Raw genomic sequence first — 19540 nt, 5'->3', positions numbered from 1 at the left:
CCTGGACTGTGGTGCTGACACTCACCAGTCCCCGGCCCCCTTCCTTCCGCTTAGCGTACAGCCTCAGGGTGCTGGACTTGGGGTGAAACCCTCCATGCATGGTAAGGAGCTTTCTTGTCTTTATGTCAGTGGCTTCTATCTCCTCCTTTGGCCAGCCTATTACCCCAGCAGGGTACCTGATCACGGGCAGGGCGTATGTGTTGATGGCCCGGATCTTGTTCTTACCGTTCAGCTGACTCCTCAGGACTTGCCTGACCCTCTGCAGGTACTTGGTGGTTGCAGCCTTTCTAGCGGCCTCTTCATGGTTCCCATTCGCCTGCGGGATCCCCAGGTACTTGTAACTGTCCTCTATGTCTGCAATGTTGCCTTCTGGTAGTTCAATCCCCTCAGTTCTGACTACCTTCCCTCTCTTCGTTACCATTCGACTACACTTCTCCAGTCCGAACGACATTCCAATGTCATTGCTGTATAGCCTGGTAGTGTGGATCAGTGAATCGATGTCTCGTTCACTCTTGGCATACAGCTTGATGTCATCCATGTACAGGAGGTGGCTGACAACTGCTCCGTTCCGTAGTCGGTATCCGTAGCCAGTCTTGTTAATGATCTCACTGAGGGGGTTCAGGCCTATGCAGAACAGCAGTGTATATATGTGTGTATTAGGGGTGCAACAATACTCGTATCGATATTGAACCGTTCGATACAGTGCTTTCGGTTCGGTACGCATATGTATCGAACAATACAAAATTTTTAATTTATTTTATCAACTTTTCTTCTGACGATGCTGTCTGTGTTCAGGGGAGCTCAGGGGATCTGCGTTCGACTACTCCGCCTAGGCTGCACTGTCGAGTGCAGATCCACTGAGCGCAGCGCAAGCTAGCAAGAAGGAAGCTAAGCTCCTTGCAACATGGCAAATTGAACCTCCCCCACCCTCATTCAGATCTGGCCTTTGGAACTATTTTGGTTTTCATGTGAAGCATGACCCTGAAGGTAAGCGCGTCATGGACAAAAGTAAAACAGTATGTCGGATGTGCCACGCAATGCTCAATTACATGGGTGGGAACTACTGCGTTAGCGCAGTTTGCTCGTTAACGTGTTGGCCGTCCAGCCCCACGCACGGGGCGATCCGCGGTAGCTCATTAACGGAGATTTGCCGTGTTGTGGCGTTAACGTCATTTCAGATTAACGCTGACAGCACTAGTGGGAACAAAATGAATATGACTGCACATTTACGCTGACATCATCCTAGTGCAAAGACAAGTGGAAGCAGACAAAAACAACAAGCATCCATGCTACAAACTTTACCCGAGTCATTTAGACAGCCGTTAGTACGATTCTCCTTATGGGGACCTGATATGTTTAATATGCTGCTGAGAATATAGCCCAGAAGAAGCGTATAGTATAGCTTTTATTTTGGAAAGAGCCATTTCTCTGTAATAAACTCTTTTCCAAAGATGAGTGATTCCTCGATCAGATAGATTTATTTTTTTATTACTTTGTTGTTTCAGCAACATTAAATTGAAAAACTGTACTTTTGAGTTAAAATATATATTTATAATTTTAATAAATGACAAATTAAAAAAAGCATGAACATTTTTTTGTATCGAACAGATATCGAACCATGACACCAAAGTACCGAACCGAACCGTGAATTTTGTGTATAGTTGCACCCCTAATATATATATATATATATAACTGAATATTATTGGAGTGAACACATGTCGATCCTGAGATTAGGCCTTACTTGTGCTTGCTTTTTCTCCCTTCTCATCTTTGAAACTCAAGAACGTACTGATTGCAGTCCGTCTTCTCAATTAAGATCTATTGTAGAATGTGTTCGCCTTCTTACGCAGACATTAAAGCATATGTGTGCATGAACACACACGGGCACACTGATCAATGGCCATGAGTACCATTCACAGAGAGTTGGGGAATGGCAGCAATCACAGCATTGTAAGATGGCGAAAGATGTACCCTTAGGCCCCCTCCTCGATTCAGAGATGGTCTTTACCTTTTCACGTAAATGGCCTCCTTGACTCCGCTCTCAAACCAGCGTTCCTCCCTGTCCAGGATGTGTACATGCTCATCATTGAAAGAGTGTCCACTGGCCTGTAGGTGTAAATAGACTGCAGAGTCCTGGCCTGACGAGGAGTCGGAGTCAAGGAGGCCATTTACATGAAAAGGGAAAGACCATCTCTGAATCGAGGAGGGGGCCTAAGGGTACATCTTTCGCCATCTTACAATGCTGTGATTGCAGCCATTCCCCAGCTCTCTGTGAATGGTACTCATGGCCATTGATCAGTAGTCTTTGATCAGTGGGTTTTGGTCAGTGGTTGTTGATCAATGGTCATGAGAATTTGCATAATTAAGATTAAGGAACTGACCTCCCAGCCCACTGTTCCTTCAGTGGGCTGGTTTCAGTCATTATGCAAATGTACTGTTTATAAGATTTGGGGAAACCTGCAGTCAGCTGAGACTGAAGAAGTCACTTGGATGAGTGACGAAACGTTTCTCCCACAAAAACGCTACGTCCAGATGAACAGATTAAACTTTTGGAGAAACTGGAATCATGTGTTGTATATTCATGTGTTTTACATATTTCCTACATGCCATACAACTCAGGCTAAAAAAAATGTAGGTTATGATCTGGTAAGAGCAATAACATGCCAGCGTATTAAAAAGATGTTCTTTTTTGGTAAATTTCACAGTAATAGCAAGCATTTTAGGCCATATCTAGAATACACACTGATTTTCCCATGAATCCCTTCATTATATATTATCATAGCATCAGTTTTATGTTTATTCACCCCTCTGACATGAGCTGCCATCAGTGCTCATGCTCAAACTCTATGACAGATTATCTTCCATATATTGAAAGATTAATTTTGCATCTTTCTGGCAATGTCAGAGGTCACATCTGTGCATTATGTGGTTATATTTAATCCATGTAAGAGATGTACACATTTCTCTTGAAATCTGTGTGAGGAGGTCACACTGTGTATTTGCTAAAGGAACATTTGCTTTAGTGCAAAGTATGCCAGGAATCTGGTCTCAACCATTCAAATGGTGCTGCAGCCAGTAAATTCTGAGTTGAAAATACGTAACCTTGTAAAGCGATGTCGTTTCAAATGAGAGCTTACAGAAAGAGAGTCGTACAGTAAAGAAAAAGGAGATGAAGAACAGAACAGATCAGTGCTGCTATTCGAATATGTACATTTTTCAGCAGCTAAAAGAAAAGTATGGTTTGTAAATGGCTCACATTTATGAGCCATAGCAACAATAATTACATCTATTAATGGCATCAGTACACTGTTGGAGGCTGACATGCACACTGGGGTGTGTCCGTGTATACAGGTTCACGCCTGGATTTCTGCCCGCATTTTCAGAAACGCTTTATACTACGTTCTCTCTCTCTTTTTTTTTTTTTAAAACCCCCACTGCTGTGCTAAACTGCTGTGTGGGAACAGCAAGTGAAGAGTGCCAAACAGACAGGAGAGATATTTTACATATTAGAACAATACATTAAAAACATACATAAATGGACCATATAGTGGAACACCAGCTCTAAGGTAAATGAGTAAAGATCCAAGTGTTAATGGTGTTTTATTAGTGTTTAACTTAATGGTGTTATAGCTGTTCAGCAGATATCCATCCACTTATGTTAAACACTTAGGGCCTGCTCAATAAATTTGTAGTGTAAGTCAACGTGTGCATGTTACTTTATACTGGTTGTTGTTATACATTCTCCACAATACTACTGAATTATAGAGGTGGGATAACATTCTCTGTTGCCTGGCAGTGATGTCATTGGCCAGTGGTGATGTCAAAGAGAGATAATAGCACATCTAGGCCTATGAAGCAAATCATCCAAACCTAAGAGACACTAAAGTGATGCAGTACAGCTTGGAAAATGTGCCTTAAATATTTCAGTAGCATCCTGGATAATTAAGGCAATATAAGGAATCTGAGCACAAAGATGGGCAGACAACAGTTTGCATAACCAAAAACAGTTCATCAACTCTCAGCTAAAAAGCAATGATCCATTTTAAATCGTATCTATACCTTAAAGGAAGTATAGGGAAGGAAGTGTAGAAAGAGAGTATAAAACAGCATTGCTAGCCAAAAAGAAAGATGTTCTCCCAAAACCTATGAGCTGTTCTGATAACTTACGACAGCGGTCCCCAACCTTTTTTGCGCCACAGACCGGTTTATGTCCAACAATACTTTCACGAACCAGCCTTTAAGGTGACATGGATGAATACAACTTAATAAAACCAGTACCGGTACCCAAAACAAAATGGAGATTTATTCATAACACACAGAAAAAGACCCAGGGAAACCGAGTCAATGATAAAAATGATGAAAAAATAACGCTAAAACCCCTGAAAACTATGAATTTCACACCTGAGCCTCAAGTCTCCCACCCCGGTACCGGTCCATGGCCCAGGAACCGCTGACACACAGTTCATGTTCAAGTATATAATGAATAACAAGTGAGGAAGAGAGTGTGTGTATCCCTATGAAGGTGAAAGTTATAATATGTCCCGAGTTTGTAGTTGTAGTCGCATGCTTATATATGCGTTTGCACTCATAGACATAATCAGTCAACTGGGAGTCCATATACTGCCTTACCTTTCTTTAAGGAAGTCTACCACTCGTTTGAAGTCGTCAATGCAATATTCTCTCTTCATATCCATCAGTACGCTATCAGAGGCTGACTGCACGGGAACGTGGAGGAAGGCATAGACGCGTGGATGATTCAAAATCTTGGCCATCTCCTAATGTCACAAATGGGAAAACATTAAGGAGGTAACATTATTATAACATGCTGATTTTTGAATGTTTAATTTGTAAGTGTGACTCTATTAGTGATTGTGGATATGCTATAACACAGCAGTGGATTTCTAACAAGTTGCGTCTTAGGGCGAGAGATGGGATACAGGTTACCATTCTCTCACAGCGCTAACAAAGAAAGCGAGCTCACGTCCACACCTCCGCATCGCCAATTAACCCATCATGCAGCTACACGAACATACAAACCTCACAGAACGTAATGTCCATTAATTATTGATTTCATGACACAGATCAACACCTTAAACACTAAAACATGCAAAAGGAGAAAAAAAGGAAATGTGAAGGCTCACTGAAGCTTCTGGTGAATGATAGCCGCTGGCTTTGAATAAAATAAAAGTGCCATTAACATTCCTGTCTCTTCCTGCACTCTTTTCACTCCTGCACTCCTTTCAGAGCTTCTACAATACACAGCTTACATCCTATATTTATTTTTATTTTTTTGTATTTTTCCTTTTCATATCGGAAATTTAAAGTCCTAAGAGTCAAGGTTGCTCCAGTGGGGCTTCTTTATGTCTGGAAAGTCAAGAGCTTTTACTGAAGAATGCAGGTCCTATTTTCAGATCAAAACAGATTCAGAAGATTCTTCATTTGATTTTATTTCAATAAAAACCCTCTATCCGACAAATCAAAAGAATATTTCTGCCAATACACAAGGCTAACACATAATCTTATATGAGAAATGGTGAAAAAAAAAAAATTACATTGGGGGGGAAAAAAACACCCAAAAGAGTACTTTGTGTGTCAAATAATTTTGCTAAGCTAAATTAAAACCACGATCATCATTTTTTCTGTGCACAAACATGTATTTACAAAAAATCTAAATGCTTTTACAGGAATTTGAAAAACTGAATTCACCAGGAGCAACACTCAAGTATAACATGCACCCCAACTCTAATACTTTTAATAAGAACACTGCAGTTAAATGCACTACAGTAATTAGGGGACTTTGCAAGGTTTTTTTTTCTTTTCTTCTCACTTTTAATTTCCTCAGTAATAGAACTGGAGAGAACACAGATGTCAGATTTTTCTGATGGACATAATCAGGATGCTATCATCACCATGCTAATCACCATAAGAAGGTGAAAAAGAAAAGGAGAGGGGAGGAAGAAATGATTTAATGATTTCCTACAAGAACGTACTGATTGCAGTCCGTCTTCTCAATTAAGATCTATTGTAGAATGTGCTCGCCTTCTTACGCAGACATTAAAGCATATGTGTGCATGAACACACACGGGCACAGCTCAGTATCAGCGCCACGGGGGGTTGACCGCTGGAAGCTCCAAATTAGAAAGAATTAATTTGGTTGGAAAATGGAGCTTGATTGGTGACAGAAATCAGGCTACTGCATGTGTCTGTAAGTGGGTGAGTTAGTGTGTAAAAGAAAAACCATGAAAAAGAACATGTATTCATGTGTTTTTAAATGTATTATGAACCAGAGTAAATAGCAGAGTGATGGATTCATAGTGCCTCTATTTCTAAGTGTAGATGCTTTATTGTGTATACTTCAAATTTCTGCTGTGAAGCTCTTTTAGAGTCCACAACCATCAATGGCACCAGAAGAAAGAAGCAAAAACTACATGCATAGCCTAGAAAAAGGGATATTCCACATAAAATGTGATGAATTAATTTTGTACTACAATAATAAAATATACTTCAAATGGTAAGGTTCTGTTGTTGTAATACATTTTAGATACTAATGTAGATGTACTACTATTGCAACAATGTATCTACATGGAAAACGTGGGCCTCTTCTCTGTGTGTGCCTTTCTAAAGTGCGACCTTTTACCTCTGACTGTCTCTTCTATTATTAAGTTACAATCCTCTAATGTGGTTTTCCTGGCAAGCAGAAGTGACCTATAAGATCTAATGATGGCTATCAGGGAGAGGGTATTTATTAATGCACACTTGTGTGCTTTGAAGAAATATATGATGTGTAGTAATGTGTTTCTTTTGAATCAGAATAAAAAAACCTTTAATAACCACTAAGGAAATTAGCAATTATTAAAGGGTTACAGCTGCTCCAAGACAATAACGGTAACAGACTGAACTAATTAAATAATACAATATATTACAAAGTTTGCAAAATATATACAAATAACTCTAACCTGTAAAACCTTGTCATTTGTTATTTTACTGTGTAAAAGGGTGTAGCTACTACAGTGTGTACTGTGCATTAGATGGAGGAGCTGTAAAGGGAGATGACGAGATGAGAAGTCGCACTACATTCAGTCTTCATGCCTACTATGTATCCCGGAGCTTCCCCTAAATTAACAGTATTGCCAATTACCAAAATCACTCTTTATGTCTCTGTAATGATTAGTTCACCAGTATGTAAAACACTTTAATCAAAATTATATGTTTTAATGTTGAAATATAATTATTGTTGCTATGCACGAATTTTCAAATTTGCTGTTCTACAAAAAGTAGTTGGAAAAAAATGTTAAGAACATTATTATTTTTGGATTAAGATGCCAAATTATTCTTATTTAATTGCATTCCTGAACAGGAAAAAAGTTGTTTTAACGGCTGAGCGTTATGCTTGATTAATTTCTGACTTTTCAGAGGAATCTAGGATGTCGGCTGAAATGCGGGTATGAAAATGTGAATTTGGCTCGTTTACTCACAATATAATTTTTGTTAAAACGGGCAGATATTGACTCAAAAAAATTGTGGTGTCGTGTTTTTATGACAGCTAGTTAAGTACATTTGTTAAGAGTATGCGTATATGTATGTAGCTGGGTGTCAACACAGTTTCAGGAGACTTCCCTCACATGGATCATTTATCATGCACATGACTGTATAATAGAGATCTGCAAATGATGTTGCAAATCCCAGAAGACTTGAGGATCTTTAATATTTCACAGCTACCAATACTAAATGTCAAAGTGTAAATGATGCTGTGAGGAGTACGCAATAGGCAGGTAAAAAATGGTTTTTAAAAAACAATATGATGTTCAATAACTACGTGCTGCCTTGATAGTTTTCAGATCAAAGCAAAGCTTTGTTTTCTTTATGCAGAAATATTGCAGTTCCAGTCTGTACTGAAGTTTTTATACCTCACTCACTGTAGAAGTGACACACTCCTAATTTGCATGTTGGCTTCATTTGTTGACACACCATTTCAACGTGGCTTTAATTGCTTCTACCATGGCAATGATGTTGTCTTCCAAAAAGTTTGCTTTTCTCTTAATATTCCCGACCACACCCTCATTTATCCTGGTGTCATGTAAGGGTAAATCAAAAAGGATGTGCCATTAACTTTAGTTTGAGATTTATCAATCACATATGCTCAAGTTACAATCTGGGATCCTTCAAATGTGCCCAAGCAAGGTTTTATGATCAGTCAACTGTAAGCTTTTTTGTGTATTTATATATTTATAAATCAGCCTTGACCAATACCGTTTTTGTTCTTTAACCCAACAGGTCTTCATCTGCAAAAAAACCAATCTTTTCATCTCTGGTTGATCAGCACAAATAGACACACGAACACAGAAAAGATCGAGTTAAGCGGATTAGCTCAAAGGATCTGATATCGCCCCCCTCAAATCAGATATCACTTAAAAGAAAAGAAAACATACGTGGGGGAAGAGGTGATGAAAGTCGATTTAGCTCCAAGCAGCCTCAGCACGTGACTACAGACGTTTCACAACAATTTCCCAGAAAATATGCTTACTCTAAACTTTGTGCTTTTCCGTTTCTTTTGTTTGTTTATCTTTTTCCTCATCCTTTTCATCATTCACTCTCCCTTCTTTTTTGTGTTTGGCGCTTAAAACACGTGATAGTCATGTTTTGAATACTGCGGGTTTCAAAAATGAATGTTTCTTACTTTCTCTCTAAGCAGGCTGCTGAAAGTCAGGGTCAACTTTGTTTGAATCAAGTCATCTCTATGTATAGCTTGTGACTGCAAATAAGTTATTAATCAAGCACATCGCACAAAAATGAAATAAATTCTAAACTCTGCAACCCAAAAGAAATCGACCTTAACTTTTCAAGTGAAATTCGGTTGAATTTAAACATTTGAGAAAAACATACATGGTCAAACGGGCCAAAAGGGATCAGTTCAATGTAATTCGGTCTCCTCGGGGCAGCGGGATATTGTATGTGTTATTCATTGCACAGCTTAGAGGAGACACAAAGAGTCAGATGTGTTTAACTGTGGGTATTTTTTAGGGAGCACTAACTGAAGGCGTCCTACACATATTCAAAAATGAGAGCTTACTTATTCACTAATAGCAAGTGCTGTTTGCTATAATAGCAACATTACGTTTGACACTTCGGAAAATAACAGTAACACTTTAAGACTTAAGACTTTAACTTCAAACTATACAAAAAGGTGATGAGAAAAAATTCTCATTGCCTGTTCAGAAATAAAGAAGCACCGACTCACAAGCATAAAGCCAGAAGAAAAATGAAAAATGGCCAATGAAGAGACAAAATCTTCTACAGTTATTTTTGCAGCAAAAAGGTTCAAGTAATAAATGTGAAAAAATACATGCTTTACTTGTTATTTGTGCCGTCTTATCATTTGAAATTGGACAGAATCCTTTAAAACTCAAAGCTTTGAAAGATGAAATCAATTCATACGTTCAGATTACCTGAACCTCTAAAAACACATATCTTTTAATATCATGTGTCACCCAGTGAAGTCTGTAGAGAAATCTATTCCCAGGACAAGTCAGTATTTGTGTGTACATGACCAAGCACAACCACACTTCAGAAAGTGAAATCCCTCTGGTATTATACATTTTAAACACGTCAAGCTTTTCCTTGGCATCTATACCAAGCTTGCTGCACACCTCTTAGAATGAAATGCATTGCATGGTTAAAGGTGAATTGGGTGTATGTGTAGGATTTGTCATGTGCAAGTGTTTTCTGTGACTGTGACAAACTTTGTTTTTAAGGGGACATGCACAACAAGTCACTCAAAAATACTACTAAACTATAGTCTAAAGCAATGTTCCCTCTAATTCTTCACGTGTCTGAGCGAATGCACAAACTCCCTGAGCGGTCTGGTAAGTAAAAATAACTTGAACTCCAATTTCGAAAACACAACTTACTTTCTTTCTTTTTTTTTCTTTTTTTTTTATAAAGCTCTGACTTGTATTATGAGTCTGTGGTCTGGGAGAGAGTCCTGTAACTCTGTCTGCAAAATACAGTATATAATGAGCAATGCTGGGCAATTAATTCTATAGTTACTTTTTCAAAAAAGTAACTGAGTTATGCAAACAACAAAGTTTTTTGCAGCTATTTTTTTAAATGCAGCCAAGGCAGTTTTAAATAAACATTTCAAACTATTTACAGAACAATCAGCTGTTCTGCATCAAATCTGATGCCACACAAATTATTTGTGCCACTCCAAAAAATAATTTCTGTCCAACAGCCTGATACCTGCAGGCCTGACAACAGGAGATGTATCACTCCTGTAACACCTGTAACATTCAGCAGTCGCCTCATTGTTCTGACACACACAACAAAACTACTGACTACACTACACACTAACTACACAAGATTTGCGCTAAACATCTCAAATCTCTCACATCTCAAAGCACCGCCGTCACTCCTAAAACTTCCCCCCGTTTCTTAACAACTAGACGCCACGTTGCCATATCATTTTTTGATTGGTCAACATGGTACTTTTTTGGACGAATAGGAAAGGGAGAGGGGGGTGGAGTTTGTTTTTGCTCACAGGCGGAGAGCGCTTTCAAGCCTTTTTTCTTATAAAACGCCGTTTTTACCGTTTCTTCCTGCAGTACAGTATTCAGGAAGAAAACCAAACATTGCAGATATTTTTATCGTAACTCTGGTTTTACGTGGCCTATCAACACGATTTAAAAACTGGTATAAAGTCCACACTGTTTCCGTCAATTGTTCCGTCTGTCCTGCTCACATCTCCAATGGTTGCACACGTTGTCATTAACGTGGCTTCACTTCACATCAGCCACGCCGCTTTGCTAGCTGAAACACCGGTGTCGGCACATAAGGACGCTGTCATAGCCTGTCAACGACGTTGATTAGCTGCGTATATACGAATGTAAATCGCATTATTGGCTGGACTATGGGATAAGGTGGCATCGTTCTAATCCCATACGGGAGCAGCCAGTCACTCACTGACTAACGCTGCAAAACAGAATTGTTAAAGTATTCATTTTAATTTCAACTCAGGTTAGATTTTCTTTGTGCGCAACGCAGATTTTCTGTGCGCAGAGACCGTGCCAGCAGTGTGCAATTGCACACGTGCGCAGCTTAGAGGGAACATTGGTCTAAAGGCACAACAGAGGCACATCGGAATAGCTTTGCTGTGAGCTTTTATTTGGTTTAGTTCCTCACACAAAATGCTACATTAGGCCTCTAATGTGAAGAGGCTCCCAAAGGCTTCATTAAAATGAAAATGGATTGAGAGGGTGTTTCTATACAGCTGCCCTTGAGCCCAGGCAAGAGATGGTTGTGGCTATGTTTGGGTGAACGGGTGTCCAGTGTATAATCATTAGTGTATGTATGGGACAGACCTTTTGCTGTGTTACAGCTATTTGGTAGTTTATCAGGGCACACAGGGAAATGCTTCTGATAAGTGATAAAAGTGGGAGGGAAAAAAAATAAAAATAAAAATAAAAAGCAACCAAATAAAATGAAATATGAACTAAAATTACCATATTTTTCGGACCATAAGGCGCACCCGGATTATAAGGCGCATTAAGCGAAACAAAACAGCTAGATAAGTCAAACTTTACTCAACTCCTTCTTCTTGCTTCCTCCACTTTCGTACCATTGATCCATTAATGTTGAATTCTCTTGCAGCTGCTCTGTTCCCATGTTGTTGCAGTATATTAATGACTAACCTCGGATTGTGGATGGATTATCTCAGTTGTTCTCCTGACTGAAGTTTGATCTGTTTACAGCATCCTGTCACGTTAACTTCTATCGAGTGGAAAAAAACTTAGCATTCATCCTCCAGCTTTACTGTGTTTTTGTTATGCTAACATAGCTGTGTCGCTAGCGATCACATAGCACATCATTACCGCAATGCTCCGACAATCCATCAAGCGGTGCGGCTTCGTAGCTTGCCAAAGTCGTACAAAAACATTTTTTGACCGATTTTTTAGCGCCGTGTTCCACATAAAATCAGTTTGAGGTCAGTAAGCACAACCAGAATTAATACATAAGGCACACTGTCGATTTTGGAGAAAATTAAAGGATTTTAAGCGCACCTTATAGTACAGACAACACGGTAAGTGCAATGAGGAGTGAAAGAAGCCATTTACGTCCACTGTGAGCGACCATCTTTAAACAGAGGCGGTGGTTTACAACACCAACTGTCTGCCTTCTATAATCCAGTTTTGAGATCCCTTCCCAGACGCCTTAACGCCCACTCACATCCTGGGCCATCTGACCTCAGGAAATCACAGGATAGGGTGGGGCCAGGTTTCCCAATGAGCTCACTCGAAACCCTGGCTGATTGGGACCCACACCCGTTTTCACACCTCGGCTCATGTGATTAGATAGAGGATCATCAGGGGGTCCTTTGTCCCTCTTTGGGGGGAAACTCCCACTGGGTTTAAATCTGGGACTCTCCACCAGTTGACCCTTAGAACTGAAGAAGCTTCTCGGATGAGAGTTGAAACGTCTTCAAGACACTTAAACAAGTCCAGACGCTTTTCTTTCCAAGCTCCTTAGACCAACGGTCCCCAACCTTTTTTGCGCCACGACAATATTTTCACGGACCGGCCTTTAAGGTGTCGCGGATAAATACAACAAAATAAAACTAGTACCGGTACCGAAAAAAAGAAGATTTATTCATAACACACGTGAAAAGACCCAGGAAAACCGAGTAAACGATAAAAACGATAACAAAATAACGCTGAAAAACGATAAAAACCCTAAAAACTATACATTTCACACCTGAGCCTCAACTCTCGCGGCCCAGTACCAAACGACTCACGGACCGGAACCGGTCCGAGGCCCGGGGGTTGGGGACCGCTGCCTTAGACTACGATGACCTGGATGACTGAGAACCTTCACAGACACGGTAAGTGCAATGTGACATAGCATAAGAAAACCACACAAAAGTCCAAAATTTTTGTTTTTACTTTGTTTCCTTAAACTTTCAAAAGTTCGAGATGAACATGTAAACACACGTGCAATCAATCTGTAGTTTGATTTTTCTTTTCAACTTGATGTCAGACTGTGTCCTCTCTTTGAATTACTGTTGTTAGTAACAATGTATATAGATAAACAGAGACTTGTAGCATGTTCGTGAATAACATCTCATGTGAAAAAACTCCACTGGGTTATCAAGAAACTGTTGATCGATCACAATCCACACGGTATTATCACCAAAGGCCAAAGATGGAAAACTCACTGGCATCACTAAGGGAGCAAATTTCACTGGTTGACTACCTACACGGAGACTATTTTCACACCTCATTTGCCATTTCTAGTATAGATTATTATAAATCGCCCACACATAAAGGCTCACAGAAACACATCCACACTTATCTGCACACACACACACAGAGTGGTCAGATGTGGCTGTACTGTGGACAGATTCAGAGATGGGTAGATGGGGAAAAAGATGCTACACTCCAAAATATAAAAACTGAAGAGGGGGGGGAATGAGGAGAGAGAAAAACAAAAAGTGGCACTGTAGAGATATTTTTACGTGAAGCTACTCAAAAACGAAGCACTGATAGCACAATGCAATCAACTAAAATGTCAGGGAGAAGTGGCCCGTGAGAGCAGATTGGGCCTTTAACTGCTCCAATCAGCAAATGGTTCTACGGGGCTGTCTACATCTGTCAAGAAAAACAGGCTGCACATAGGAAGAAATTGTGTGCTCTTGTGTGACAAAAGGAGACAGTGCAGACGCGTTGATCTGTGAGTATTTGTGAGAGAGGGTGATCTTTAAAGGGGTAGTGGAGAAGTTACTTGGCCTTTTCAGCTTCAATCACAGCCATTCGGTATGATGCCATTATATAAGTGCTAACGTTCTTCAAAAGAAGAGACAGCAGGACATCATTCAGCCTTTAAGATGAGCGATAAAAATACTCTGGAGACTTGGCCTTCTTCATCGCCACGCCACTGACGTGATTACCATCATCACGACTTCAATTGGAGAAAATAGACAAAAGAGGTTATGGACGAGTAATTAGGAGAAGAAAAAACTAAAAGCAAAAGGTGAAGGGAAAAAGATTAAAAGCGTCAAAAGGAGAAAATGAAGAGCTATACTGAAAAAGAAGGAGCTGCAAGAGGAAGCAAAGAAAGAAGGAAAAACTTTGAGGAAGGAAGCTCGCAAAGACTTTCAAAAGACTTTTTTTTTCTTAATGACTGTCAGTACGCCCTTATTTATGAGTAGGACTGCAAAAAAGGAAAAAAAGGACAGCGTGGAAAGGGTAGCAGACAAGAGGGGGGGAAAAGGATGGATACGAAAGGGTACATAGGGAACAAGAGCAACACAAGACAGTGATAAGTTAAAGAAGACCATCTTTCCTTATGTAGGTTAATTGGGTGAGGAATTAAAGCAAAAAATATATAATTCAATCCAACACATGGACATTAACAATAATAAGGGCTGCTAGCATATGAAATTATTCTTAATACACACACACACACACACACACACACACACACACACACACACACACCAAGCGACTGTGTCTTCCAAGTGTGTTTCTAATTATCAGTTAATTGTTATTCCCTATCATTAGGAGGGTGGGTTTTTAATTGTAATGTAGCCAAGCAGAAAGCCTACCTATACATGTGGGGGACAATTAGCCACCTCCATTAACCCCTGGTTAATTACAACCTCTATAGCTGCTTCCCACAGCACTTTTCCCACTGCTTTTTACCCCTCGTCTCTATCCCCAGGCCTTCATCCCCTTACTTTTTTTACATTTCTGCCCTCATTTCATTAATCAGTGATCCCAATCATCTTTGATTGTTTGATTCAAAGTATCTGTTATGAATTTATTTTTTAAAGAAAAAAGGAAGAAAAAAAGTTCTGTCATTTGCTTTTTCAAGGTTACCATTACCCAGTTCATCCTCTATTTCATCCACTGACATGTTTCTCCTCTCCTTTTTCCAACCAACTGTTTTTAATCAGGGCTGAAATTATGAATGCAAACAGGCAACCAGAGCAAGAATAATAGGACTGAAAAATAAGCCAGAAATTAAATCTATCAAGGTCAGCAATCACGTTTAATATAACATTAAAATATTAACTAGAATTTGTACAAAAGGTCCCACTTCCTTGAGTTTTATCCCTGTCATTGAAGCAAAAGTTCACGTGTGATTTTATTCCCAGCAGAACATTGCTTAATAAGAATTGTGACATTGTGTAGGAAGTGTTCAAACACCTCAGTTTTAAGGAAAGAGAGGTTTTCCGATCATTAACTCATTGTCCCAGTAAAGGATTTTAAGAGTGCAGTGTTTGCAGATAATTTGTACAAAAATCACAATGTGACCAAAACAGAACAAACCAAGAAAAACAAGGAAGTTGCTTTTCAATCTAAGTGGCTGAAAAGTAACTTCCTTTGAGATAAAGTAATCAATAAATAAAGATTAAAAGACTCAAGTCGCAAAAGAGCTGTCAAAAGCAGGCCACAGAGGATGAGCGGTGTATCTATAGCACTTCTCAGGAGCCTTAACACGGGCAAACACTTATGGTGGGTTAAGATAGACCTGCAATGTACAGTAGATGAGCAGATGAACAGGAAGGAAGATGCAAAATATCAATTTATCAAACACATACTGACAATGATGTCTCAAGTCACACCTACTATGCTGGATCAACACCATGGTAGGCGATGAAGTGAACTAGCACAGCACAAGCATGACACACTGGCTCTCATCATCGCAACACGATGCTCACCATTATGCTAGCTGCTTATTATATCAATATTTTGATGGCTGTAAGGTAGGTTTAGATGTTTCAAAATAATGAAACATCCATGCATGTTTAGATCATGTGACTAAAAGCAAATGATGTCACACCCTTTCTTGCACTACTTTATAGCAGGTTTGCACAGACCATCAGTTTTCTTGGTGTTTTATCACATACTCAGTCCAAATGTATCCAGTTTTTATATTCTTCGCTTTACCAACAATGCAAGATTTAGGTTTAACAAAATATTCTATTTCCCAGAAAATCTGGACACCACCAGCTGCCATATAGCAGTGAAAAAGTCAGACTGAATAACAGCTCGCTCCCCTAGCTGAGACTTTCTTAATGACCTGAATGCAGGACCTCGGGGTAAAAATGCACCACACTTTACCTTCTCTCACAAAATTGAAACAGGGAGCTGATAACGGTTGTTAAACGCACTCATCTGGCAAATTATAACTTCAACCCTTTTCCATTATTGGTTTATTTTCAGAGTGATGGCACAGTGATGATCTGTCAATGTCAAAAGGCAACTTGCTTGCTCTTTTTCACATTTCTCTGGCAATGACTGATAAAAAAAGAGCAGACTACAAATCCCCACAGCAGCAAATTTTACAGGAATACCAAATGAAGTAGAGAAAGTCTTAATTGATGGCAAAACCCTGATGTAAATTTACAAGTCTAACTTTAATTAACCAATTAATAATCTAATTAACTATTTCACAGACTCCTGAAGTTTGCTAGAAAGTGAATAATAATGAAATAATTGAAAAGAAAATGAACTGGTTGCAACAAACAATGGACCAGGAAACAACATGTTGGCATGTGTCATCTATCCAGATAATCTGGACAATGGAAGGACTTTTTTTTTTAAAACACACATTGCAATCCTTTGCACTCAATACATGAATATGTTATTTAAAAAGAGGCACAACTGTCAGTTCATGAAAAGCGATAGAATAAAATAATGTGTTGTGTCTCCAACACAAGTTAATTTTTTTTTTTAAAAGGGGGTAAGGCAGAAAAAGATTTAAATGGCAGAAAATTCATGTCTCACAGACATGCAAATACACAAAGAAGTCAGGGCTAGAGATCGAGAGAGAAAATAGAGAGGGGGTAACAATGCCCATTGTTCCATTAGAAAAGACAATAATGATTGATAAAATGAGGTTACTAAAGAGGACACAATGGTCCTTAATTGACTCATTAGGGAAAGAAGAGAATGAACTAATCAGCAGAGAATGAGTGCTGCAGCTAAACTGCTTGGTAAGCAAAACAGAAAGGCTTTTAGTTTATTAAATCTAGGCAAAGCAATATTGTTTGTTCACAGAAAGAGCCCGTCAGGAGAAAAACAAAGCAGGTAAAAAGGAAGTGTGTGGAGTGTCTCGGTCTTTTACTTTTATTAATACCGATGGATTATTATATTTGATAGGACTCGTGGGTGAAATTGGGGAGGTGTTTGTGTGTACTGCGCATACCTCTAGGTGTTCCAGGATATATGGTGGATTCGTCATCCCCAGCCTTAGCATGGCACCTTCAGGAATCTCCTCCACCAGTCTCCACAGCAGCGTGGGCAGGTCTGTCCCTATGTCTCTACCGTAAGCACCGGTGTCCTCACTGGTCAACCAGATCTCGCACACTCCCTCTACAAAGGCACGCACATATAAACATGCTCATTAACCATAGTAAATTCATTAATTCATATGACGTAACAGCCACCAATAACCACCATCAATAATCAAAGCAGGCTGCGTATTAGTTCCCAAGTGGGAACAGTTTACAGTGACTGTGGGTACTGTTGTACTTAAGGGAATCTCATGTTAACATTTCACTAATTTGATTAAAAATAACCTTACCTACTGAAGGTAATGAATGAAAAACATGTAGGCTGAAACCTGAGGGAGATATCTGACTGTTAAATTAACTGAATCAAGCATTCCACTTTAGAGTTAATGTTTAGCTTGTGTGTTAAAATATCTTTTTCATGTTTAACGACTTAGTTAAAATTATCCATGCTGCTTGTGCTATGAGGACATCGCTCTCCTCCACCACGTATTATTCAAAGTTGATTTTAGCGCTACATATTTGAAACTTTCAAAACTTTGGCTAATTTGAGGTCAGAAGTTCGCTGATAGCATTCTGCAAACTGCTTCACGGTCCTATTTTTGACATCCATACAGCCCGTTATGGCTGTCTGCTTAAAATAAGTCCAATTAACAATTACCGTCTGTGCTCCCGACTAATGAGTAACACCTGAAAAAGCTTCAAAATGCCCTTCGTAAAACTTTCTCCTGCTCTCGTAGCTATAATTCTCTGCGGGAGTCTCCTCACATCACATTATTTTCTTCTTCTTTAAGCAACTGTCAGAATAAACGTAAAAGTTGGTTTTTACTCTGTTTTACTTCCTTCTTCATCTGTTATTAGAAATACTAATGTAAATAGTTATGACAGCCAAGCTCAAGCTCCAAAGGTTCCATGTCATTATCTCACCTTCTCTCGGGTATCATTATTTCACTGCCACTCTGAAGCTTTTGTTGTCATTGCTTATATATGCCAGGTCTTTGATAGAAACCCCATTTATGACAGTCGCTGACAAGTATTAAAAATACCAGTGTTGTAAACATGGATTGCAGGAATGTGAAGGTCAAATGCAGCAAGAGGGGGTGATCAACTGGCTTCATGCTAAATTAGAGCAACGCTCAGCGCTAGAGCTTAATGAGCTAAGTGTCATTTGACTGCAGGTCCGGAAATGGCTGAGTGTCTGTTTAAGCTATGTGTTAAGACATATTATATCACACAGGCACACATAAACACATTTGCACTTGCAGGGGGACAAGTATTAGGTACACACACGCAAATGCACACAACCATCATTATCATTAGCTGTGCAGAGACAGACAGTAAGATGCATGTGGTCATACTGTTTGGCTAATTGGACAGTGTGTGTATGTGTGTGTGTATAGAGGTGAGCATGGGCCAGATAGATTAAAAATGATGACGGTGTAATTGTCTGGAGTCGAATTAAAGTGTTTCCAGAGCTCATCGTCGACATTAAGAAGCACTAATGATTTCTGTCGCCAGCCGCGTCTAAAATCGCAATCAAATGCATCCATCAATCACACATGCTTAAATCATATCAGGCCAGCATGCACACTGTATAAGAATATATCAAGATAGCTTCAGTGTGCAATTAATCCGATGCATATTTCACCTTCGGACAATATTTAATAATAACCTAGTTCATTAAACTCCCTATCATTATTTAATTCATTCAATTTATTATGCTTAGAAAGTGCGCGCTGTTTTTAAGCAACGTGTCTCCTCACAGGCATAAGAACTTCCCGTCTGCTGCTGGCCACCAGACATCTTCAAACCACCCCAGAGGTCGAGCATATCTCATATAGACGTGTTATCTTCTAATATTCATTTGTAGTGGTGTTTATTTACTGCAGTATTTACTGTATTTATTTAATTTGTCACATTCCCATCTTTTAAAGGTAAAGAAAAGCACTGATAGCAATTCCATGGACAGCTCAAATCAGCTTGTTTGAGCTCAGTAATACCAATGTCACTACCAAGTCAAGGACCTTGACTGCATCATCTACATACCAGTAATGACCAAAACCAGCACAATAACAGTGTCCTTTTCAGCTTAACAGAAAGACACTGGCCAAATGATGGCCTCATTCACAGCCAAACGTACTTTGAAATTACCTCTGAGCTAAATTGCTTCCTTCCAAAACAACATTCTTGTGATTCCAGTCCAATAATGCTGTACAAATAGTAAGCATATATATTGTTTGCTGTGAAATA

The 19540-nt window shown here is 39.3% G+C and overlaps 1 protein-coding gene across 2 annotated transcripts in view; it reads right to left on the bottom strand.

The window, feature by feature from the left end:
* The window catches only part of cdkal1 (CDK5 regulatory subunit associated protein 1-like 1), a 252886-nt gene that overhangs the window by 91890 nt on the left and 141456 nt on the right, over window positions 1–19540 (bottom strand). For both annotated transcript variants that reach the window (XM_084943963.1, XM_084943964.1), the window contains exons 9-10: window positions 17206–17372; window positions 4630–4775 (exon numbers count right to left, since the gene is read on the bottom strand). In XM_084943963.1, the coding sequence (XP_084800089.1) occupies window positions 4630–4775; window positions 17206–17372 (313 nt within the window). The remainder of the gene's footprint in view (window positions 1–4629; window positions 4776–17205; window positions 17373–19540) is intronic.

Source organism: Perissodus microlepis, chromosome 11 (assembly GCF_051167445.1).
Source record: "Perissodus microlepis isolate ML-2025 ecotype Zambia chromosome 11, ASM5116744v1, whole genome shotgun sequence".
Classification (NCBI taxonomy): domain Eukaryota; kingdom Metazoa; phylum Chordata; class Actinopteri; order Cichliformes; family Cichlidae; genus Perissodus; species Perissodus microlepis.
This window is presented reverse-complemented; position numbering and strand designations above follow the sequence as displayed.